The sequence below is a fragment of the Squalius cephalus genome (assembly GCF_949319135.1).
Source record: "Squalius cephalus genome assembly, chromosome: 4".
Classification (NCBI taxonomy): domain Eukaryota; kingdom Metazoa; phylum Chordata; class Actinopteri; order Cypriniformes; family Leuciscidae; genus Squalius; species Squalius cephalus.
In genome coordinates, this window is record NC_137125.1 from 34,858,421 (window position 1) to 34,880,803 (window position 22,383).

The following is a 22,383-nucleotide window of genomic DNA, read 5'->3' on the forward strand; positions in this document are numbered from 1 at the left end:
AATGAATTTTTTTTTTTTTATTATTATACAATTTTGACAATTCTTAAAGATACAACCACCACTAAACACCATATTAAAACAAAACGGTTCCCTGTCAGCCAGTCGGGCTTTTCCTGTCCAAGCTGCCATTTTTTAGCCAGAAGAATCATGAATGTGGGCCAGTCTTGCTGCCGATTGCTCTGTAAAACTACTCAAGCAATCAAAAACTGCAAAAATGTTCAGGTGCCCTCTTTCCTGTGCAATAGTTTGACTACCACAAGAAGGGTTCCCTGCAGCCTTGCTACTAGAACAAATCAATAGGATTGAATTTAACTTCAGTTTGTTTTTTCTTCCATTAGACCTTGACCTTCTCAGTCCAAAAACTCACAGAGCAGATTAGAAATTTCATTTGTTGTAGGCAAATTGTATTCAAATGTATTTTGAAGGCTCTTGGAACAAGGACAGAAAATCCCCAATGAAGATTTTCCCTGTCTCCTCTAGCCTTTATTTACAGGCGTAATGAAAATGATTGTTTAATAATGAAATGCCCTAACAGCAAGGTACACACAGCCAAAGCACTAACTGGCCCCTAATTTAGCCCTGTCATCATACATTTTTTAAAGCAGGAATCAAGAACGATCTGTGGCTTAAAGTAAATAACACAATTCTGCTAAAAGGAATTTGTGGGCGTATTTCATTCTGCACTGACTAAATAGGGGCTTATGCTCTGATCCAGAGTATTTCAGACGAGCGGCGTTGGGGAGCAACTAATTAAAAGTAGCTGTAAACTTTATAGTTCATTGAAAAATGAAAATTCTTAACCTCACCATTATGTCATTTCAAATCTGTAAGACTTGTTCTACTTTAGAAAACAAATTTTGAAGGTGGTTATTCTTTCCCATGCAATAACTTACAAGATTCATATACACAACAGTACCATTTAGGCCGTGTGTCCACCAAAAACATATGTGTTTTTTCAAGCGGATGGTGTATTTTTTCAATTGTTTTCAATGGGAGTGCCGCGTTTGTAAAATGCCATAAGCGTAACGAGACGTTGAGCGTTTTTTTTCACGCTGAAGCAATGAGCGCTCTGCGTTTTATACAGGTCGCCGAGAGCTGAAGAATGTTCAACTTTGTGTAAAACGCAGCACTCATCACTGTCACTTTTTACCCAACCGTCCAATCACAGTGGAGGAGAGGTGGGACTAATACCACACACCGACCAACCGCCACATTCTGCATGTACAACGTCAACAGATGACAACAACAAGCATAATAACGGAACAAAATAATTTAAAACAAGAGCCAGAGAAAATACGTTACATTGTATCGACATTTTAATATAGAATCAACACAGAAACAAAATATGTGTGAAATGAGATACTAGTAACACTTTAGCGGATATTCCGTATCATAACAAGCAAAGCCTCTCAACTGAAAAAAAAAAAAAATGCTGCCAAAACACTTGCCAAGAAGAGCTAGGGCGATGTCAAGCTTCTTAGTGGATAACCAATTTAATTCTGGTCTGTTTCTCACATAGCTATTGTATGACTCAGAAGACATGGAATGTAGTCCACAAGTTATGGACCATTTTTATGATTTTCTGAACCTTGAAAGCTTCAGTCCCGGTTCATTGTAACTGCATTGGACTCAAACATTCAAAATGTCTCCTTGTGTTTCACAGTAGAATGAACGTCAAAGGTGTGGACTCTCATTACTCACATGAGAGTGAATAAATGATGGCAAAATTTAAATTTTTCTACTCATCCGTAGTTCATCCTGAGACTGAATGAAGTTAAGCTACTTTAAAACTGTATATACCCAAGCTAATCACAATTTAAAGTAGCTTCCTAAACACTGTAGACAAGTAAGGATTCCTTGGTGTGGGCCGTTACACATACATTGATGGATATGGGTGTCTCATCAGAGTGAAGCCGTGATGTTTTGCTACTGCTTGCCCTCAACAGTCAGCACTTGGCCCACATAGCACACTTTGAATGAGTATCTGTCACACATGGCACCATGCCTTATTGCGCCGGGTGGAGTTGAGGGAAATAAATTGCTGAGAAATTTGGTCCAGGTACATTTTCCTGCAAACTTTCCTCCACACACAGTGAAGAGAGAGAGTTGTCCCAAACATCTTTATCCTGGGAGAACAAGGGCCTTCTTCAGGCATTGTCGTTGTCTTCTGACAAGTATACAAACACAGAGGCATACAAAACAAATAAAGTATGCCTTTCAGAGAAAGAGCAATTAAGAATCTCATTTTACCACGTGAACAGCAGAAACTCTGCTGGGAGAAAGAAAACCAATAAGGAAATAACAAATGGTGCATTAAAACCAAGCAACATCGCTGCGGGACTTCTGACGACAAGATGTTGTGCACCATTCAAGGCCTAGGCCCAAAACAAACTTGTGATGCTCCAAACCCATTAGACGTTTTTCTTCAAAACAAAAATTAAGATGTTTTAAATGGAAACCTGAGGGATTTCTGTCCCTCCACTGAAAGTCTAAAAAAAAAGTTCATTAAGACATTGTCAAAGTATTCCATATGAATCCAAGTCTTGTGAAGAGACACGATCGCTTTATATGATCAACAACAGATTTAATTTAGGCTTTTATTCACATATAAACATTGATCAACACACATATATAGAGCACATCAAATATGTTCAACGGAAGCTCAAATACGCATGCTTGACTAATCATAAAGCAATTGTGTCTCTTCAGAGGACTTGGATTAAATCGTTCTATTCAAATGGATTACTTTTACAATGTCTTTTTTGACTTTTAATGCGTGCTCACTTTGGTTGCATGGACTTTCAAATATCTCAGGTTTTATTAAAAAATAAAGAACGAAGAATGACAGTCTTATGATTTTGAAATGATGCGATGTTGTGTTTATGATGACTGTTTTTTTGAACCAACCCTTTAATTCTAAACCTTCATATCACACAAATAACTGCATTAATAAAAACATCAGAACGCAATTCATGAAGGGGCGTTCACACTGACAGTGATTTGCTGTGACAAAGCGACCAGAAGTCATTCGTTTTCAAGGAAGTCAGTGATTTGCTGCGACATGGGCAGCTGCGACTGTTGGCAACAAAGTTGAGCAGAAATGTGTGCAAATGAGCAGTGATGCGGTGTAACCTTTCTCTTTCAGCAAATGCAAAGCATTTGTGTACTTGTGTAGAGTATGTTTTTGGCCTGAAGAACGAATTGGACGGAACTTGGGGGATTTGATTCCCCGAAGATCAGACAAGTTCAAATGACCCAGGAAAAATTTATCCTCATAGATGCCAACAACAGCAGAGCCTGGGGAAAAGCCCCTTATCCTCCATCCGTTGAGTGCATCAATTGAGCCGAGCCTTGCTCATTGCATGGTTCAGGATGTTACTGTCCCATAAGTCCATTGGAAGGGTCCCTCTGGGCCCTTCACAATCATTAGTCTGGACAGCCCGTTTAGTCTACTAGAAATCATACGCTCAAAGGTGTAAAGGTCAAGAAATAGAAAGACATTGGGAACAACCACAAAGATTAAATCTGACAAACTCAAGATCCTTGGAAAAGCTTAAACGGTCAGGTTATGACAAATATTGAAAAATATGATCGAGAAATGACATTAAAATTCATGCCACTGGGCATAACTCAGTTGGTATAACACCAACGCTGGCGAAACACCAAAAGCGAAGAACAGAAGAACTTGTGAGTTTACACAGCTGTGCTGTTTTAGGAGTCTGCAAGAGCCTTATACATAATTATGAGACTTCATATGCATATATCATATTGAAAAAGAGTTACTGACTTACCAATATACTCGAAAACATAAACCACAAAGAAGGGTGTGACAAGGTCATTGATGCCCTGAACATAACCACTTGCTGGATGTCGTATCGCCCAGATGAACAGAATTCGCTCAAAGATCTAGAAAAAAAAGTTGCAAAACAGAAGGTATCAGGATATATGCTCAACATTTATATGCAAGTAGCAATTAGATTGAATCATACAATACAACATGAAAACTGTTAGTAGCAGAATCTGAACGTACAAGGTCACTCAAACGGTTTTAATTAGAGACACAGTGGGATCAGCCACCCCCAGCTAGCAATCAATTAAGAAAATCAATTAAGCCTTCTGAGCTTTTTAATCATTAACATCACAACATTCAATGGCGTAGACAGCAAGGTGAGAAATTACAATTAGCTGTGTGCATATTTATTATTAGATGGCGCCCTCTCTTTATATGAGGCCTAGGGATAGACTTTAGCCTAAAGTATACTTCAGTTTTGATGCAAATGATATGCTAATTCTGTTTTTTTAAGAGGAAACAAGAATAAGGCATTTATAATTTCCTTATAGCTGTATTTGCAAACGGGGAAACTCGAAATTCTAGATGATACCAGAGTTGCGACACTGGAAAGGGCATCTTAATGTGAAAGTGAAATGATGGAAGCGAGCAAAGTTTGTTGCGAATGGCAATGGGTTTTGTGAGGCCGGTGCTTGTTTCATGTATCTCGTATCACACCGCAGATGCTCTCTCTCTTTATTAACCCCCTGGATTGATGGATGGAAGCACTTTTTTGGAGCTTTTACTTCCATTATAAAGCTCGGAAGAGCCAGGATATATTTTACTATAACTCCGATTGTGTTTGGTTGAAAGAATAAAGTCATATACACCTAAGTATGGCTTGTGGGTGAGTAAATTATGGTAGAATTTTCATTTTTGGGTGAACTAACCCTTTAATAGTAGGTATACAATAATATCGTTGAAGTGTTTGTCTTGTTGGTATAGAACAATTGTTTTGTACACTCTAATGGATTATAAGATCATAAACGGGTAAGAAAACTTTTCAAATCAATATTTCACGTCCCCCTCATTATTTATTTGGTGAAAAGCTGTGTAACAACTGCTTTGACTGTACATTATCCCTGAAATGTTTGTGTTGTTTGGACATGATCTAGGATCAAAGCTGCTTGCTAGGAACTGTTTTTGTTAGTGAAAGCCTTGTTTTTAATGAGCTAATAAAATATTTCAATATTTTGTGGCTAATTATTTACTTATGTTGCAAGTAGCAGTGTAATAAGTGGGATAATGCATTTCCAGCTGGTTAACGCAATATAACTGATCACCCTCTCTGGGTTTATTTTTGCGATAACAAACAGTGGATGTACAGTTGTTGTCAGAATTAATGGCATCCCTGGTATATATGATGGCTATAAAAAATAAATCTGCATTGTTTTCTTTTGATCTAACCTCCTTTTGCCAAGATATCAGCTCTGAGTCTTCTCCTATAATGCCTGATGATTTTGGAGAACACCTGACAAGAGATCAGAGACCATTCCTTCATACAGAATCTCCACAGATCCTTCAGATTCCCAGATCCATGTTGTTGGTGCTTCTCTTCAGTTCAGCCCACTCATCAGGTCAGGGAACTGGGACGGTCATGGCACAAGCTTCATTTTGTGCTCCGTAACACATTTGTTTTGGATCGTTGTCCTGATGGAAGATCCAACCACGGCCCATTATAAGATTTCTAGCAGAAGAATTTTTATATTTGATAGAATCCACAATGCCATGTATCTGAACAAGATGTCCAGGACCTCCAGCAGAAAAATATGCCCACAACATTAAAGATCCAACGGTATATTAAATTGTACACATGGGGTACTTTTTATCCTTGTGTGCACCAAACCCATCTTGCGTGTTTGAGGCCAAAAAGCTCTTTTTTTAGTCTCATCTGACCACAGAACCCTGTGCCGTTTGAAGCTCCAGTCGTGTCTGACAACTGAATTTGCTGGAGTTTGTTAATGGATGAGCGCGGAGGATTATTCTTGAAACCCTCTCAAACAACATGGGATGTAGGGGTTGTTTGAATTTTTTTTTTTTTTTTTTGGGGGGGGGATTTATTTTTTTATTTTTGGTAGGCTTCTGACACCAAGACTCAACTAATTCTCCATCTGTGATCCTTGAAGAGTCTTTGGCCACTCTAGGGGTGCCAATAATTGTGGCCAACGTGTTTTGGAGAAAAAACATTTATTTCATAATGTGATTGTACCCCCACTTTCAATTATTTTACTTCAATGAAAGGTTAGATTTTTGCAAAATTTTTGAATGAAAGATCAAAAGGATAAACAATGCAGATTTATTTTTTACAGCCATTTTTGATCATATTTACCAGGGGTGTCATTAATTCTGACCACAACTGTACATTAACCCTTAAGTGTCACAAAAATGTTCAATATTTATTAAAAACATGTGAAAATTGTCCTTGCTGTTGTGAAACCTGAGCTCCAAAAAATCAACATAATAATGTGCACCACTGTCATACAATATTCACTGTACATGAGTTTGTGTTTTAGTGTTTTAAGGAAAGAGTGCATTCATAACTTACACACACTAGCACATAACTTTTTCTTAGATTTTTCTTCAAAAAACATTATGCAATGTTTGTCTGTCAGCGTTATTTTGTATTGTCTGTGCATTGTATCGTCAACAGTTTCAGTTTAATGTTTTATTTTTATCATGAAAAATAAATAGTTATTTTTTACTTTTCTCAGTAATTTGAGTAAAAAATGCGATTCAGGAGCAATTCCTACTTGGTAAAACCGTGTTCATTCTTTAAATACATTTATGTAGCCTTGTCTGAGTTTTGAGTAACTTCAGCTCTTTAACTCCAGATATTGTTTTTAAGTTGATCTTTTTGACAGTAAAAAAAAAAAAAAAAAAAAAAAGAACTTTTTGTGGGACTTTTTGTGTTCCTTTCTTTGAAGGCAATACCTTAATTCAAAGTGATGGTGACAGTTGTTTGTGTGTTTTCCTCTCACCTTGCTGACAGCACAATGGAAAGAAGCAAGAAGTTTGACTTAAATCAAGAGGGAAAATGGAAGACTTTCTCTTTCTCTTCTCTTTGACGCATGCAACTGACATCTCCCGCGCTCCTTTCAGGACGTAATGTATCTGTCATCCCCAAATAAACTCATCTCTCACGTTGAGCCCTAAACAATAAATGTGTACACGGCAGCTCGCGTTCATTTTTTCCCGATTGTGTCGATCAAATGGTGCGGCTTTCTCATCTGCGTTCTTTTCTATGATCAAAGCTCCATTTATCAAAGACTTTAGACTGATAATGTGAGTTTCTCCACATAGCTGACATCTCCTGCCTCTTTTCTCTCTCGAACCTTCCCACCCAGTCTCTTCTCCTCGAGGTAGTCATGGCAAGATCTCCTACAGAAGCCCATTACATAGTGGAAATTAGACACTTAATCGGGCAGCAGAAATCAATGGGCGAGCTGGAGTGCACTGAAGCACCCGAAGCGAAAATATTATCCATTTATTTGGTTAGGAGACATCCACAGTGAAGATCGCCATACTCTAAACACTGCTTGTTTTTGATTCTCCTTTTAAATGCGAAATTATATTTTAAAAGGCAGCAGTGGGAAATGGAGAAGGATTCTTGCTCAGGGCCACGATGCATCGACAGACCTGTGTTTGCGATAGAAATTCATGTCTTGAGAGCCCATCACACTAAATTGAATATGAAATTGAAAGGCCGTGTTGGGGGTAGTTAATGGGTAACTCTCGCCAAAATCGCTTTTTGTTAATCTACCCGAGTCAAACTTTCGTGTAAAAGCATAATTAAACAGAAACGCCACTTTTAAGATTTCATTTTAGGTCAAAATGCCTTTTGAATAGGAGTGCATGGGGCACTTCTATGATAGCATCAACATCGCTATTTTTAAAACACTAAGAAGGCTCGACACAACACAAAACTGTGCTCTAAGTATCACCAGGGGCTCTACACATGAACTTGAGCATTGACTACATTGTTTGTCTACACAAAGTTTACTAAAAAAGAAAGGTTGTGTACGGTAGCTGGAATGTTGTCAGTCAAAAGTAGTCAACCTCCGAATGAAACGTAACATGAGAAGAGTAAAGATGGAAAGCTCGTTTCCATATAAATTCATGGATAATTTTTTATCTAAGTTTTTCATTGAAATTACAAGTTCATGACATTTCCTCATATGGAGTCTGTTCATTACTTTGCATTCGGATTAGTGTTTTCTTGATCTTTTAATATATTTGAAGAATAATTCACATGTCTGATTTGACGTGTGCTAAAATGAAGATTAAAAATTAGGCAAATAAATTAGATAAACTTTAGGGCAAAAAAAGTCAAATGTATGTGCATTCAAATTAATCATGTGTATTATGCATTATATTTGAATACATGTATATATATTTTGTTATTTTAGTTTTTATTTTAGTTTCATTATAGTGGAAACCCTTTACAAGGTTTCATTAGTTAACATTAGATAACAACTTTAGTTAACAAAGTTAGTGAACAATACTTCTACAGCATTTATTAATATTAGTTAATATTAACTTCAAAATTTGCTAATACATTATTAAAATCAAAAGTTGTATTTGTTAACATTAGTTAATGCAGTTAACTAACATGAACAACTGTATTTATATTAACTAACATTAACAAATATTAATAAATGTTGTCCAAGTATGTTGTTCACTGTTAACAAATGTTAACAAATTAGACCTTATTGTAAAGTGTTACCCATTAAAGTTAAAACTATTCTGAATTAGCTTTTATTTGTAAATTTTAATTATTCTGTTAATTTGAGTATATTTTTTAGTAATTTAATTATGTGCTTTTTTTCCCCAATATTTTTTCATTTCAGTTTTAGTTTTTATTTACACCCAGATACGGCTTCAACTTTAAGATTATTGCCAAGGCAAAAAATGTCCATCTATTTATACCACCATATTTATATTTTATACTTTCAGCTTTATTTCAATTAACATAAATGTTTTTAATAGCTTTAACGATAATAACCCTGGGTGAGATTTAAAACATTTTGTATATTCAAAATCTGACAAAATGATCAGGTTCAGATTCGTATCTAGCTTGAATCCTAATCTAGTTGTCAAACAAATGTGACATTTCATATTACGAATATTGTTGGCTCTTTGACGAATTGCTTTCTTCCTCTATTGTAAGATCATGGATGGGCAACTTCGGACCGGTAGGGCGCCTGTCCTGCATAGTTTAGCTCAAACCCTGATAAAACTCACGTGCCTGTAGCTTTCTAGTAATCCTGAAGAGCTTGACTAGCTGGTTCAGGTGTGTTTAATGAGGGTTGGAGCAAAACTCTGAGCAGAGTTGCCCATACCTGGTTTAGATAAAACTAAATCTGTACATCTGCATCTGTAAATGTAAAGGTTCTTCTCAGTTAAAGCAAAGCAGCTCAGGGTTTGGAACAGAACATGCTGTCCATTTTGACTGCACAGTACATTTGGGGATAGCAGTGTGTTTGAGGGCATTAAAGGGATAGTTCGGCCAAAAATGATATTTAACCCATGATTTACTCACCCTCAAGCCGTTCGAGATGCATATGTCAATCATTTTTCAGACGAACACATTTTCAGTTATTTTAGAAAATGTCTTAGATCTTTCAGTGGTTATAATGTGAAGCTACGGGGTCCACCTCCTTCAAGTCCCAAAATGTGCATGCATCCTTCACAAAAGTAATCCAGCCGGCTCCAGGGGGATAAACAAAGGCCTTCTGAGGGTAATCCGTGCGGTTTTGTCGTAAAAATATACATATTTAAAACTTTATAAATGAAAATATCTTGCTTCCGGCAGCGGTCGACGCGCGTTCACGGGAGATGGATGCCGGTGTATGACGTAGGACGTAGTGTAGGAAGCGTCACGACGTAGAACGTCAGTACAGCTAAAATCAAACGCTACGTCCTACGTCATACGCCGGCATCCATCTGCTGTGAACGCGCGTCGACCGCTGCCGGAAGCAAGATATTTTTATTTATAAAGTTTTAAATATGTATATTTTTATGACAAAACTGCACGGATTACCCTCAGAAGGCCTTCGTTTATCCCCCTGGAGCCGGATGGATTACTTTTGTGAAGGATGCATCATTTTGGGACTTGAAGGAGGTGGACCCCATAGCTTCACATTATAACCACTGAAAGATCTAAGACATTTTCTAAAATAACTGAAAATGTGTTCGTCTGAAAAAAGATTGACATATGCATCTCGAACGGCTTGAGGGTGAGTAAATCATGGGTTAAATATCATTTTTGGCCGAACTATCCCTTTAAGAAAGTGTGTTCGCTAATAGAAATGTGTTAGTGCATGCATCATTACAAGACCTTTTCTCGCATGCTATCATGTGACACAAATACAGAGCATTTCAAAGCCAACATGCAACCTGAAAGCTTTATTTCCCAATCATTCTAAATCTACACAGTCTTCAGATTTCTCCTCTTGTGTTTCATGGAAGAAATAAACTCATATGGTTTGTAATGAGATAAGGATGCCAGAATTCTCAAGGTGGATAGTTTCTTTAAGATGCTCTTTGTGTCTGGGTGTGAGTTTGTGAGGATGAACGAGTCAAGCTGAGTAAAATGGGTGGTGCAAACTTCTCACCTCTTGCACAGAAGCTTGTTGAAAGAGAGGTATAAGAGGATTAGTTCTCGGTATGTCAATGTGAATCTGCAGGGAAGAGACACAAAAAAAAAAGAGGAGCACAAGCAGGTTAGGACAGAACGGCAGCGAGAAAGCTCGAAGAGAAACGGGGTCTGCCCGTTTGAGGCTGCACCTGAGAAGAAACTCACTGAATTCTGCATTCTACTTCCTGTGCACCTTAACGCAAGATTTCCAACCCCAAAAAATTTGAGATCGAGACCAGACAGACAGTTTGACAGACAGACAGATGGATGATGATTGAGTGACGTGCTTTTGGGTGGACAGAAGCATGTGGCGTGACCATCAGTCCTCTTACCTCGGTCACCTTGGGCTGTAGAACTAAACTTTCCGGACTCATTCGGGGAATATCTATGTGAATCTGATGGTTCAGAAAACACACACACATACACATATATATATATATACAAAATGTTGATGTCAAGAACATAGAGAGTTATGGAACTGAGAGATGATAAACACACAAATACACAAGTATGATCATTATTAGGGATGCACGATATATCGGCCACCATATCGGTATCGGCCGATATTTGTTCATTTTACTGTTATCGTTATCGGCCTGATAAGAAAATTTGGCCGATATATTAAAGCCGATCAATAATGGATTATTTCCTTCAGCTGAGACTCTTCAGATGCGCACTGTTCGCCATGATGGTTTTGAATTTGCTGAAATATGATTGGAATCACTTCATAAAATGGAAAATACAGTAAAGTGCAACATGCGCAGCGCAAAATCTGTCAACTAGGCTACATAAAATTATATAATGAGAACATTATAATTGTGTGCTTGGGACGTGGCTTTTAATGGTGAGACTTTTGTTTTTGTAATCAGCCTCTTGAAATTGTTTAGATTTAGCTTTATCGGCCAAAATATCGGTCATCGGCTTTCAAATATAAAGAAATATCGATTATCGGCCAAAATTTTCATATCGGTGCATCCCTAAACATTATGATGGTTGCATTAGATGGTTTTTTTTTTGCATGATATTTTCATGATAATTAAGCACTTTGCAACCCAATTCTACTCAATGGTAATTCTCATTAAGTCAAGTCAAGTCATATGAATGAGGGCATAAGTCTGGATTTTTCTTTTAAATCTGCATAAATTAAAGGCAGTACAAATACTAAAATGATGCATTTAAAATATGAGATACTTTTTTTTTTGCATTATTGTTGTTAGCATTTATTATTGTACTAATGCCACAATAATATCTTAATATACAACCAATCTTTATGTTCCATTTTATTTATGTAAAATATCCACAAATTCAATATTTTTATTAACATAATTTTCCTGACTTGGGGATAAATGAAATGAAAATGTCACAATGCCAAAAAAAAAAAAAAAAAAAAAAAAAAAAAAAAGCCTTAATGACGGTAAAAGGCAACTAAATATATCTTACTTATTTATTTATAATTTTAAAGTGAAATACAAAAAATGTTCTTAACAGGCCGGTGAGAATCACCCAGATACAGCTTTCGAGAGGAGAAACAAACGTGTGAATCTCACATCGTCAGTGATCACTAGACGGCAGTCTTAAATCAGTTAGACATTTATCAGATCAGAGTGACAGCAACAGTTTGATCTTCACATCCTCCTGCCAATTCACTGGAGCTTTAAACATTCCTTGTCATCTTTTCCTCTTCAGCATCTAAATAATCAAACACTATCTGCTGGTGGCATTTCTAAACACTCGGAGCTTCTAACATAACAGTGTTTCTGGCAAAGCTAACAAACTGCTGCTGCCAAGACCTCGACAGTAGGTAAAACGCAACCAAAACCCCTGACTATATCACATTAAACCCCTGGCAAAACTGAACTGCTGGCTTTGAACTTAAAAATTATTCTATTTATAGCAGAATTAGCACTGGCCGCGCAGAGCTGTACAGGAAATTAAAAGGAAAACACAGGAAGTTCTGAATAATCTCCAGAGTCTTTGATTCAGCTAATTATTGCCATCATCCTGTATAAAGTTCAGTTAGCAGCATTCTCTAGACATAGGAGGCCTTTTCCACAAATAAGGTACAAAATGGGAACACTGGGTCTCATTCACTAATAATTGCGTGGATTATTTCGTATTTGTACGCAGGGGAGAACTTCTCCAGAAACATCTCGCCTAATTCACAACACGTGCGTGCCCACATGAATTTGTTCTTAATCTCGTTGTATTGTTAGTGAATTTGGAGTATTGTAAATGAGTGGCCGTGTCCAAACCATCTCTATATAAAGGCTTTCTGCACAACCTTTGCAGAATAAGTAACGCGTATTTACAAATAAGTAACGTAAGTACACAAGTATTTGGTGAGTCATGATTTGCTCGTATGCAGATTTCACGCACAAATTTGTGTGTATGCAGGCTTAGTGAATGAGACCTTAGTGAAAAGTCCCCAAAATAGGGACTTTTTTTCTCCAAAGAAAATGGTCAGTGAAAAGACTACTAGATATATCAGCATTATCATTTTATAGATAACAATTCTATAAATATAAATTTTAGATTTCAACCATGTTACCAATACAGTTTGTATGAAACCTATTTTCTTCTATATTATATATCTTATACGTATTCCTATACACACAGTCATGTGAAAAAAAGGACACCCTATTGAATTATGTGGTTTTATGTATCAGGACATAACAAATCATCTGGTCCTTGGCTGGTCTTAAAATAAGGTAAATACAACCTCACATGAACAAAAACACATGACATATTACATCATGTCATTATTTATTTAACAAAAACTAGGCCAAAATGGAAAAGCCATGGGTGACAAACTAAGTACATCCTTTCTGCTTCCATGGGAATTAATAGGGTAAGTAGCAGTCAGGCGCTGCTAATCAAATGTCTTTGATTAATTTATTATCAGCATGTGTGACTAACTCTATAAAAGCTGAAGTTTTGGCAGTTTGCTGGTCTGGAGCATTCAGGTGTGTGTTAACACAATGCCAAGGAGGAAAGACATCAGCAATGATCTTAGAGAAGGGACTGTTCCTGCCATCAGTCTGGGAAGGGTTATATGGCCATTTCCAAACAAACTGAAGTCCATTATTCCACATTAAGGAAGATTATTCACAAGTGGAAAACATTTAAGACAGTTGCCAATGGTCCCAGGAGTGGACGTCACAGCAAATTCACCCCAAGGTCAGGCCATGCACTGCTCATTGCTCAGAGAAATCGCAAAACACCCAAATAGCTACATCTGAGACTCTATACAGGCCTCAGTTAACATGTTAAATGTTCAAGTTTATGACAGTACAATTAGAAAAAGACGGAACAAGTATGGCATGTTTGGAAGGGTTGCCAGGAGAAAGCTTCTTCTCTTTACCCCTGGTGGAGGGGTGATCATTTGTGGCTTGTTTTGCAGTCACAGGACCTGGGCACCTTGCAGTCATTGAGTTGACCATGAACTCCTCTGTATACCAAAGTATTATAGAGTCAAATGTGAGGCCATCTGACCGAAAACTAAAGCTTAGGTCATGAAACTGGAAGAAGCACAGCAGAAAATCTACAACAGAATGGCTGAAAAAGAAAAGAATCAAGGTGTTGCAATGGCCCAGTCAAAGTCCTGACCTCAACCCAACTGAAATGTTGCAGCAGGACCTAAAAAGAGAGCTGTGCATAAACAGATGCCCAAAAACCTCAATGAACTGAAGCAACGTTGTAAAGAGACTGATACTGTCATGTAGAAAACGATCCCTTGAACTTATTTCTGCTAAAAGTGGCTCTACAAGCAATTGAATCATAGGATGTACTTAGCTTGTCACGCATGGCTTTTCCATTTTGGCTTTATTCATGGTGTAATATGTCATGTGTTATTGTTCATCTGAGGTTGCATTTACCTAATTTGCAGACCTGCTAACGACCAGTTGATTTTTATTATGTTCTGTTACTTACAGCAAAACCATAAAATTCTAAAGGGAGTCCTTTCTTTTTCACTTCAATGGGATAATACACATTTACTGTTTAAGACCAGTTTTTTTTTTCTCTCTCTCTGCTAAGTTAATTTTATGTTAGAATCCAACATATATCATAGTTTAGACAACAAATATACAAACATTTTGACTCTAATGCTTATAAAATAAATCATAAAACACAAATCTGTGTCCCATCTAGAATTAAATATAGTCAGTTACCTGTCTGTATGTGTCCTGATGGTGTTCGTCGTTGCGGGAGTCATAGTACTGCTCGATAAAGCCAAAGTATTCCTGCCGTTTCCTCTGCAACGTGCTTTCCCTCCGCTCTGCATTGGCAGGCAGGTACCCCTGTAAATACAAAAACTAACGTTTACAGCGGCCCAGACGAGATACCTCGAAATCAATCTGATATAGATCTGCGTTCGCCAACAAAACGTTTGTTTGCCTGCACTAGCACAATAGCTGCTAATTTAAAATCAAAACTCAGAAAAGTTAAGGTTTCCAAGAGTTTGGAGCCACTAAGTTGATATCAGTCACATTTAAAGTTACATTTCCTCTTATTACTGCCATAGCAAGAGAATGAGAACACAGCAGATGTTCAGGCCCAGAAAAGAAAGTCTCTTGATAAAGTAATTGATTGCACAAAAATCTACAAGCACAGAAATCCATTTATCACACAAGACGCTCCCCCATGTGGCTATTTTTTACTTCCACTCTCAGTCGAGTTCTGTGACAAGATGTATGTGTGCCAAGCAGCGCTCTTCTCTACGCTCCATTAGCATATGTATATGTAATTAAGTCTAACACATGAACATAAGTAATAAGTAACGCTCACATTATTAACAGAAAACCATAGAGTTAAAAAGGGTAGTTCTTAAACTTGATGGGGTACATGGGAGTGTTTCTTTATCTTATGGGCACGTTTGACCCTATGGACTTTTATAAAACGCTTTCCAGACTTGCTAGTTATTATATATATATATATATATATATATATATATATATATATATATATATATATATATATATATATATATATATAAATTTAGTTATTTATATATATATAAACAATATCCAACAGTGTGTATATGAATCACGAGAGACATAACAAGGAAAATTCTAATATTTTCCAAATTCTAACCCAACAAAATGTAATTTCCACCATATCTCAAGTTCCAAAAAATATAAGATTTTAAGAGGATTTTTTTTTTTTCTCACTTCCTGGTATTGTTACACTTAACAGCAGATCAAATCCTTGTTCACTATTGGCCAAACAACATTTAACTCAAATGCTTACTTAATCTTTAATATTTGGCCACGTCTATATGTTAGAAATGTAACAGTAACTGTCATTTCTTAAGAATATGTGGACACTATACATGCAAACTCAGAGCTTTTGGTTTAGACTTATTTTGAAATCGCAATAAACAGTTTGCATATTTAGAAATATATTTATGTATTCTCTTGTGTTGGCGAAGGTTTATAAATGATTTACCTTACACATCTGATGAAATGGCGCACATTGCATACCCAGATAAACGTTATAAGCAATCCAAACCCAGAGATGGAGTTTGAGTAAATAACAGTTTGTGTGGAGCAGCATTTACTGTGAACGAAGCAGCTCTGAGACGCATGTAAACCTATACGCATGTAAAATAATTAAAGCGCATATATTATATATATAACCCACAGGGCATATATTTACTTAATTGAATCGCAACCTTTGTGAATTAATAACAGCACTCTGCTATGGTATGAAAACGGTCTAATAATGCGGTTCATGGATTCTCGTCCTTGGAATGCGCCACTTCTGGTATTTCGCCAGTTACTCGACACGGGTAAATTGCAATCGAGGATTTTTTTTTTAATTGAGTACTCGACAGCCCTAGTTCTATTTACATACAATTAAACAATATCACATTTTTTACATGATTTCACAAAACTAACAAAAAAAGTCTTGGAAATGACAGGAAATTGTCAAGTTACATGTGCCTTGAATATTCTTTATTTTCTACACACATCTTATGTTTCATATTTAATTTTAGGCAAGACAAAATTTGTCAGACACTGATTACTGGACAATAACTTTTAAAATCTTTACTTGAGAGGTCACACGGCATGAGATGAAAATAAATGTTAAATAACCTAATGACGTCCCCTTAATGTCTAATAATAATGGACACACATACTGTCAAGATCATTAGAATCTGTGCGTCTTGTTCTGTACACTGAAAATAAATACAAATATGTTAAACTATGTTGAGCGATGTGTTTAGTCTTAAAATTTCACAATACTGGGTCAGTTTGGGTCGCAAAGTCTTATTTACACTGTCTGGATTCCGGCATCAATGCAATGCCTCTTCAGTAGGGGTGTGCCGGTTTCATAATTGGTGATGACGGTTATGACGTGAGTCAAATGTGACGGTTCGTAACATGACCGTCGGGGGGGGGGGTGCGACGTTCATCTGTTATAGGACAATTTTGTTTGAATAAACGAGCAGACACTGATTAGCTATTTGATCGCCTAAATAAAATAAAAATAAAATAATATTTGTGTAGTGTTCAATGTTGTTATCGATAGAGATACGCGGATGTGGTATTATTTCATCCGCAACCGCATCACAAAACTCATCATCCGCACCAACGTTTTTTGACCAAATTTCAAAGCCGCACCCGCCCGCCATTCCGCCGATTGTTTTGCGGTCTATGGACGATGCAATGCTCTGCTGATGCGAGCTGCAAGAAAGCCCTTGTCTGTTCTAGAAAGGATGCAGCAAAGATATTTAATGCTAATGTATAAGGCATAGGCTTACGCTGAGTTTCATTCATTTACGATGAGATGCGCTCTAGTTCACAATGCAATGCAAGTGAACGCGGCACGCTGGCGCCTCACTGTCACGGTTATTATATTGTCTACTATACTTTTATTTATTAAATACATGCAATTGGTTGATGAAACATTTATTAAAATTAATATACAATTTATACAAAACGAAATTCGCTTTAAAGAAAGGCTTTCTACAAAGAAAAACTTAATGAAGTGGTAAAAATCATGTCTGATGATTTACAAAACAAAACTTGCGTTGGTACTTGGCGAAGAATACAGTTGGAAACGACGTAGACCATTAATGACACAGACTGTTAACAATTGTTTTTAATTAGTGTTTAAACATTCTCTATGATAAAAAAATGTTTGTAAAAAATATTTTAATAACACGGTTTTGGCAGTTATAGAGATCTAATGACGGTGTTCAACTATAACCGTCGGTCTCACGGTTATATACTAACCGTCACACCCCTACTCTTCAGACCAACACAAGTGCCAACTTCCAGAAATAAAGTATTTTAAAGGTTCCTAATTTTGTTTTGGATGTTTTCTACAATCGGTTTACACGCACCTAAAGTCAACAGTAACAATGTCGTCGGTTTTTCTGTATAAATTCCAGAGCGGGTCCTCACCCTTTTGAAATAAAAACAGCATCTACTCGACACGTCAACAACATCCTCTGGAACCAAACTCTTCCAGGCCTCAGCTACAACTACAGTGTTTGAGGCGGATCAAAGTAGACGTTGTTCGCAGGCAGCCAATGAAAACCATAGGCTGGCATTATCCAAATTTGTTATATAGGTATGTACCAGAAAGTGAGACTGGAATTGCTGACGACTCGTTTCGGCAGTTCAGAATCGATTCTCTATTAGCAGACAATAACTTTATTTGTCGTGCGCTTTGATCTTTAAAACATTGCAGACCTATTACATTCAGACAGCTCTTTTACACTCTGCATGAAAGAGTTTATCTACAAAAAGAACTGTTTTGTTTATCTACAAAAAGAACACCCACAAAAGAAGACAACACTGATCTAGCACTCGTGTATTAACACCGCATGAGGTGAAATGAACATGAAATGAAGTTGTTGTTCTCATTTTGTTGCCAGAGAAAGAGAAACAGAGAGAGAGAGAGAGAACATGGCATTGTTCACAGCAGGTGCAGAGGTCCAGGAACAACAGGCCCGTAATAAATGTTTCCCAGCAGCTGGGTTTGGATGAACACATGCGTAAGGTCTGTGTCCAGGCACTGGCTCTGCATCAACCTGCTCCCACCTGCTCACGACGGGACACCATTACTCAAACACCTCGTATTAGTGCGGCTGAAACCACCATTTAATCATCTGCACAGCTTTATCCTTTTATTTATTAAAGCCCACCGTGTGCTATTTCACTGAGTGTGGGTGGGTGAGAAAAAGATGGGTCTTCCACCTCCAAAAAATAGTTACCACAGAATATGAGACACTGAGGTAAGTATTTTTTTTTTTTATCGCACACCTACGAAATGTTACTTTAGAACACTCATAACTGCACTTTTAAACTAGTACAAGCCGGTACTTTTCAGCAGTTATTGCTGTCATGCCCACAAATAAACAAGGCAGCATGGGGATTGTGGGTAAAATTTCAACTCATCTGAGCAAAACAGCAGCTCTTTTTGTCTTGTCGACAGTGCCATTACCTCAGATAATGAAACCCTCTGTTACAAGGCAAACATTTCTATAGTGTTTGCATCAAGTCGAAAGATCAGACAGATATAACCATAAACTGTATAAAAATAAATAAACAAAAAGATTTACAGCATGCCTAAGCTTCCTTCCGCTGTAGAAAACCGAAGCCAAAACATCCCAGTAATGGTTGTTGCCGATTACATCGTTACGTCACTTAATCGCGAGCATGTTACACCCCGAATTTATAGCATCAAATAACTAACTAATAACAAAATGTATTGGAAAAATTTACGCTTGAACATAGATCTGCATGATAAGAACTACCTAAAATGACAGAAAATCATTATTTGAAGTCTAATTGGATTTTTTAGTTTGGCTCACGTCCCATTCTATTGCATGGAGAGGTTGGGGTTTATTAGGTGTACTGCAGCCAGCCACAAGGGGCCGATCAAAATGCTTTAGCTTCACTTTTCAGGACTTGTGCGGCACCCTTGGATGTGACATTCTCTTCAACAGTCTGGGTAGTTTCAAGGGTCTTCTAGGTGGCTGTGAGGAAGATTTTAAGTGATTGGTAGGCAATAGCTAAGAGGTTGCTAAGCAATTGCTAGAATTTTCTAGGTGGTTGCTAGTGTGGTGTAAGGTGGTTGTTAGGTTATTGCTAGGGTGTTGCTTGATGTTGTTGCCAGGTGACTGTTGAAGTGTTCCAGATGGTTGCTAGAGTGATGTTATGAGGTTGCCAGGCGACTGTCAGGGTGTTATAAGTGGCTGCGAGAGTGATGTTCAGTTCTAGGCAGTTGCTAGGTAATTTCTAGGGTTCTGGTGTGATGTAAGGTGGTTGCTAGGTTATTGCTAGGGTGCTGCCAGGTGATTGTTGAGGTGTTCCAGGTGGTTGTTAAGTGATGTGAAGAGGTTGCTAGGTGACTGTTAGGGTGTTATAAGTGGTTTACTACAGTGATGTTAAGTGGTTTCTAGGCATTTGCTACAGCATTTCAAGGTGGTTGCTAGGGTGCTGCTTACTGGCCAAAGACAAAATAACCCAACTCAAGTCTCCATGACATTTTGGTCTCCGCATAACAAACAGAAATAATACTGGATGTGTTATTCTGCAAAATGTAATACCTGTACAAAATGTAATCCTGTGTACGAGCAATAATGATTATTGCCTTAGCAAACACCACTAATGAAATCTTTGTTGTCTAGGGGCTACCTGACAAAAGAGAAATGATTTCTTCTTAAGAAAGCGTTGAGCAGAGTTTGGTGGCAGTTTGTGAGACGTCAGCAGGATGCACAGAATTGATCATGCGTTAAAGCGACCATTCAAACAGTGATGCCGCCCTCCGCAGGTCATTACTCTTGTTAAAGGATGCTTTCCAGCTGTTCACGCTCACTCTCCACTCACTCAAACACAAATACACACACACCGATGAACTCATAATGTGCACACCTGTGCAGGAGTTCAATAGCATGGATCGATGAGGTTTGATTGAGTGGGGCTGCAGTCCAGGGTTCAAGTCAAGATGACAGATGAGGTAGCCGTAGGCAAATGAAGGTCACACGGGTAAATTGGATGTTTCTGTGTGTGTGTGTGTGTGTGTGTGAGACAGCACACTAGCCTAGAAGAGGGTCAGAATATCAAATATCCCCGTCCAATCCATCCTGTTTCAGACTGGCACATCATATATCAGTGTGGCAGGAGGGCATACTGCCGCCTGTCTGTGTGTCAAAGGGTAAGACCACACATAACCCCCTCATCACGCCAGTCCTGTCCTGGGGGAAACTTTGCACCAGTTATGTACTTCATATCTTTCATCCATTATAAAAAGTGAAATGTGTTTTTATGTCAATCTTAAAATGTTTTCCCCTTTCTTAAAATGTATGCATCCTGTTTGCACTGCTCAGAGTGGGATTCGAATCAATGTTGACCGGCATGGGAAGTGGGCGTACTAGCAAGTGTAAGCCTGCCTTCCATGCTGGTTGATACTAGTTGGGCCAGGGGAGGTTTACCTGGACAGTTCTTACCAGCTGGCCCATCCAAATTCCAATATAACTGGCCCTACTCACACCGCTCCGAGAGAGATCCGAAACAGCATCAACCAGCATAAGAGGCAAAGGAGTGGAGTGACATTTATCTACACGGCTCATCCTAGATGCCCATTTGTAGTAAACCATTTGAAGGTCGAATCCTAGGTGTGGGACGAGATCTTGCGAGACTAAAATGGGACGAGATTTCTCGTCGAGTGAAAAGTCAAGTTCTCCAGCTGGACTGCATTCAAAAATATTTTCAGTGTGGTATGCAGGACAGATCCAATTGCACTCAATTGGATGGCTGTAGAATTCAAAGGATGTAGAATTCAAATCACTATTAAAGGAAAACAAACGGAAATACTTATTGTTGTATCATTATTATTATTATTTTTTATTTTTTTTGTTATGGTATTATTATAAAATTTCCCATTAAGTATAGTAGGGACATGTTCAGTTACCAAGAGAAACACACGGGTACATCTATCGAGGTTAGGTACAGAAACATATGTTTCTACTTGGTGTTAATTTCATTTATGGTTTAATTTTCCATATATATATATATATATATATATATATATATATATATATATATAAACTCCTGTTTGTGGTTAACGTAAAGTTAGGAAAGAAAGAGCAGCAGACACTCCAGCTGGCATGAAAAAAAAACCCAGCATGATTCATGATATCCCAGCATGATTTGAGAACTTTCCAAAGAGCTTTATGCGTGATTTAAAAGAAGCAAGTGATTATGTAAAGGATTCAGCTCAGGCGGTCCAAGAGTCGGCCTAACAGAAGTAGGTTTTGCTCATTCACAGATTCAGGTTTTGTTCGACCACTGAAACAGTTTAATGCACCATTCGTTTTCAGTCGACTGGACCTCTGAGCTTCCAGGCGGATGTCATCCTAGAAGTCATTTGTAGGAAGCCTAATTACTTATAAATGTGTATTTATGTAGAATGCATTATGTATTCTTTGATTCATCTTGTAATGGATGTGCGCTGCAGTTCTCTAATGAGTTTGACCATTTGATGCAGGACTTCACTGTGCGCTGAGATCGTTCTACTTACTGAGAGGAGCTTCCATGTGATCGGGCGCACCTGCCGCGGAATTCCAGACCAGCTCAACTTCCGAAGCTCATCTGCGGACAGGAAAGATTTTTATTAGACAGAAAGTCACTTACTCAGAATAGTACTATGAGTTTATCCCTTGTGAATAGACTGAATTATTAAGCAATACCATCAAAATGCTGCAGGTTTCATCAAATAAATGCAGTGATCTTTCCGGTCTTTTTGTTTTGTTTTGCTTTGCAGTAAAAACCCACCAACAACCATTGTGTATTTTCTGTAATTAGTATTAGTTACATGATTTTTTGGGCATAATTAAATTAATTGCGGTTCTGCAGTTGTTGTTGTTCTTATTTTAAAGTCCCCCTTTAGTCAATCATTTTAT

The 22,383-nt window shown here is 37.7% G+C and overlaps 1 protein-coding gene across 3 annotated transcripts in view; it reads right to left on the minus strand.

Moving 5' to 3' along the window:
• tbc1d22a (TBC1 domain family, member 22a) overlaps window positions 1-22,383 on the minus strand; it is a 157,261-nt gene that overhangs the window by 102,139 nt on the left and 32,739 nt on the right. The window contains exons 5-9 of one of the 3 annotated variants that reach the window (XM_079868897.1): window positions 22,002-22,072; window positions 14,636-14,764; window positions 10,799-10,861; window positions 10,444-10,509; window positions 3,792-3,906 (exon numbers count right to left, since the gene is read on the minus strand). In XM_079868897.1, coding sequence (XP_079725023.1) covers window positions 3,792-3,906; window positions 10,444-10,509; window positions 10,799-10,861; window positions 14,636-14,764; window positions 22,002-22,072 — 444 coding nt within the window. The remainder of the gene's footprint in view (window positions 1-3,791; window positions 3,907-10,443; window positions 10,510-10,798; window positions 10,862-14,635; window positions 14,765-22,001; window positions 22,073-22,383) is intronic. The other 2 variants (XM_079868899.1, XM_079868898.1) reach the window with 2 other exon arrangements.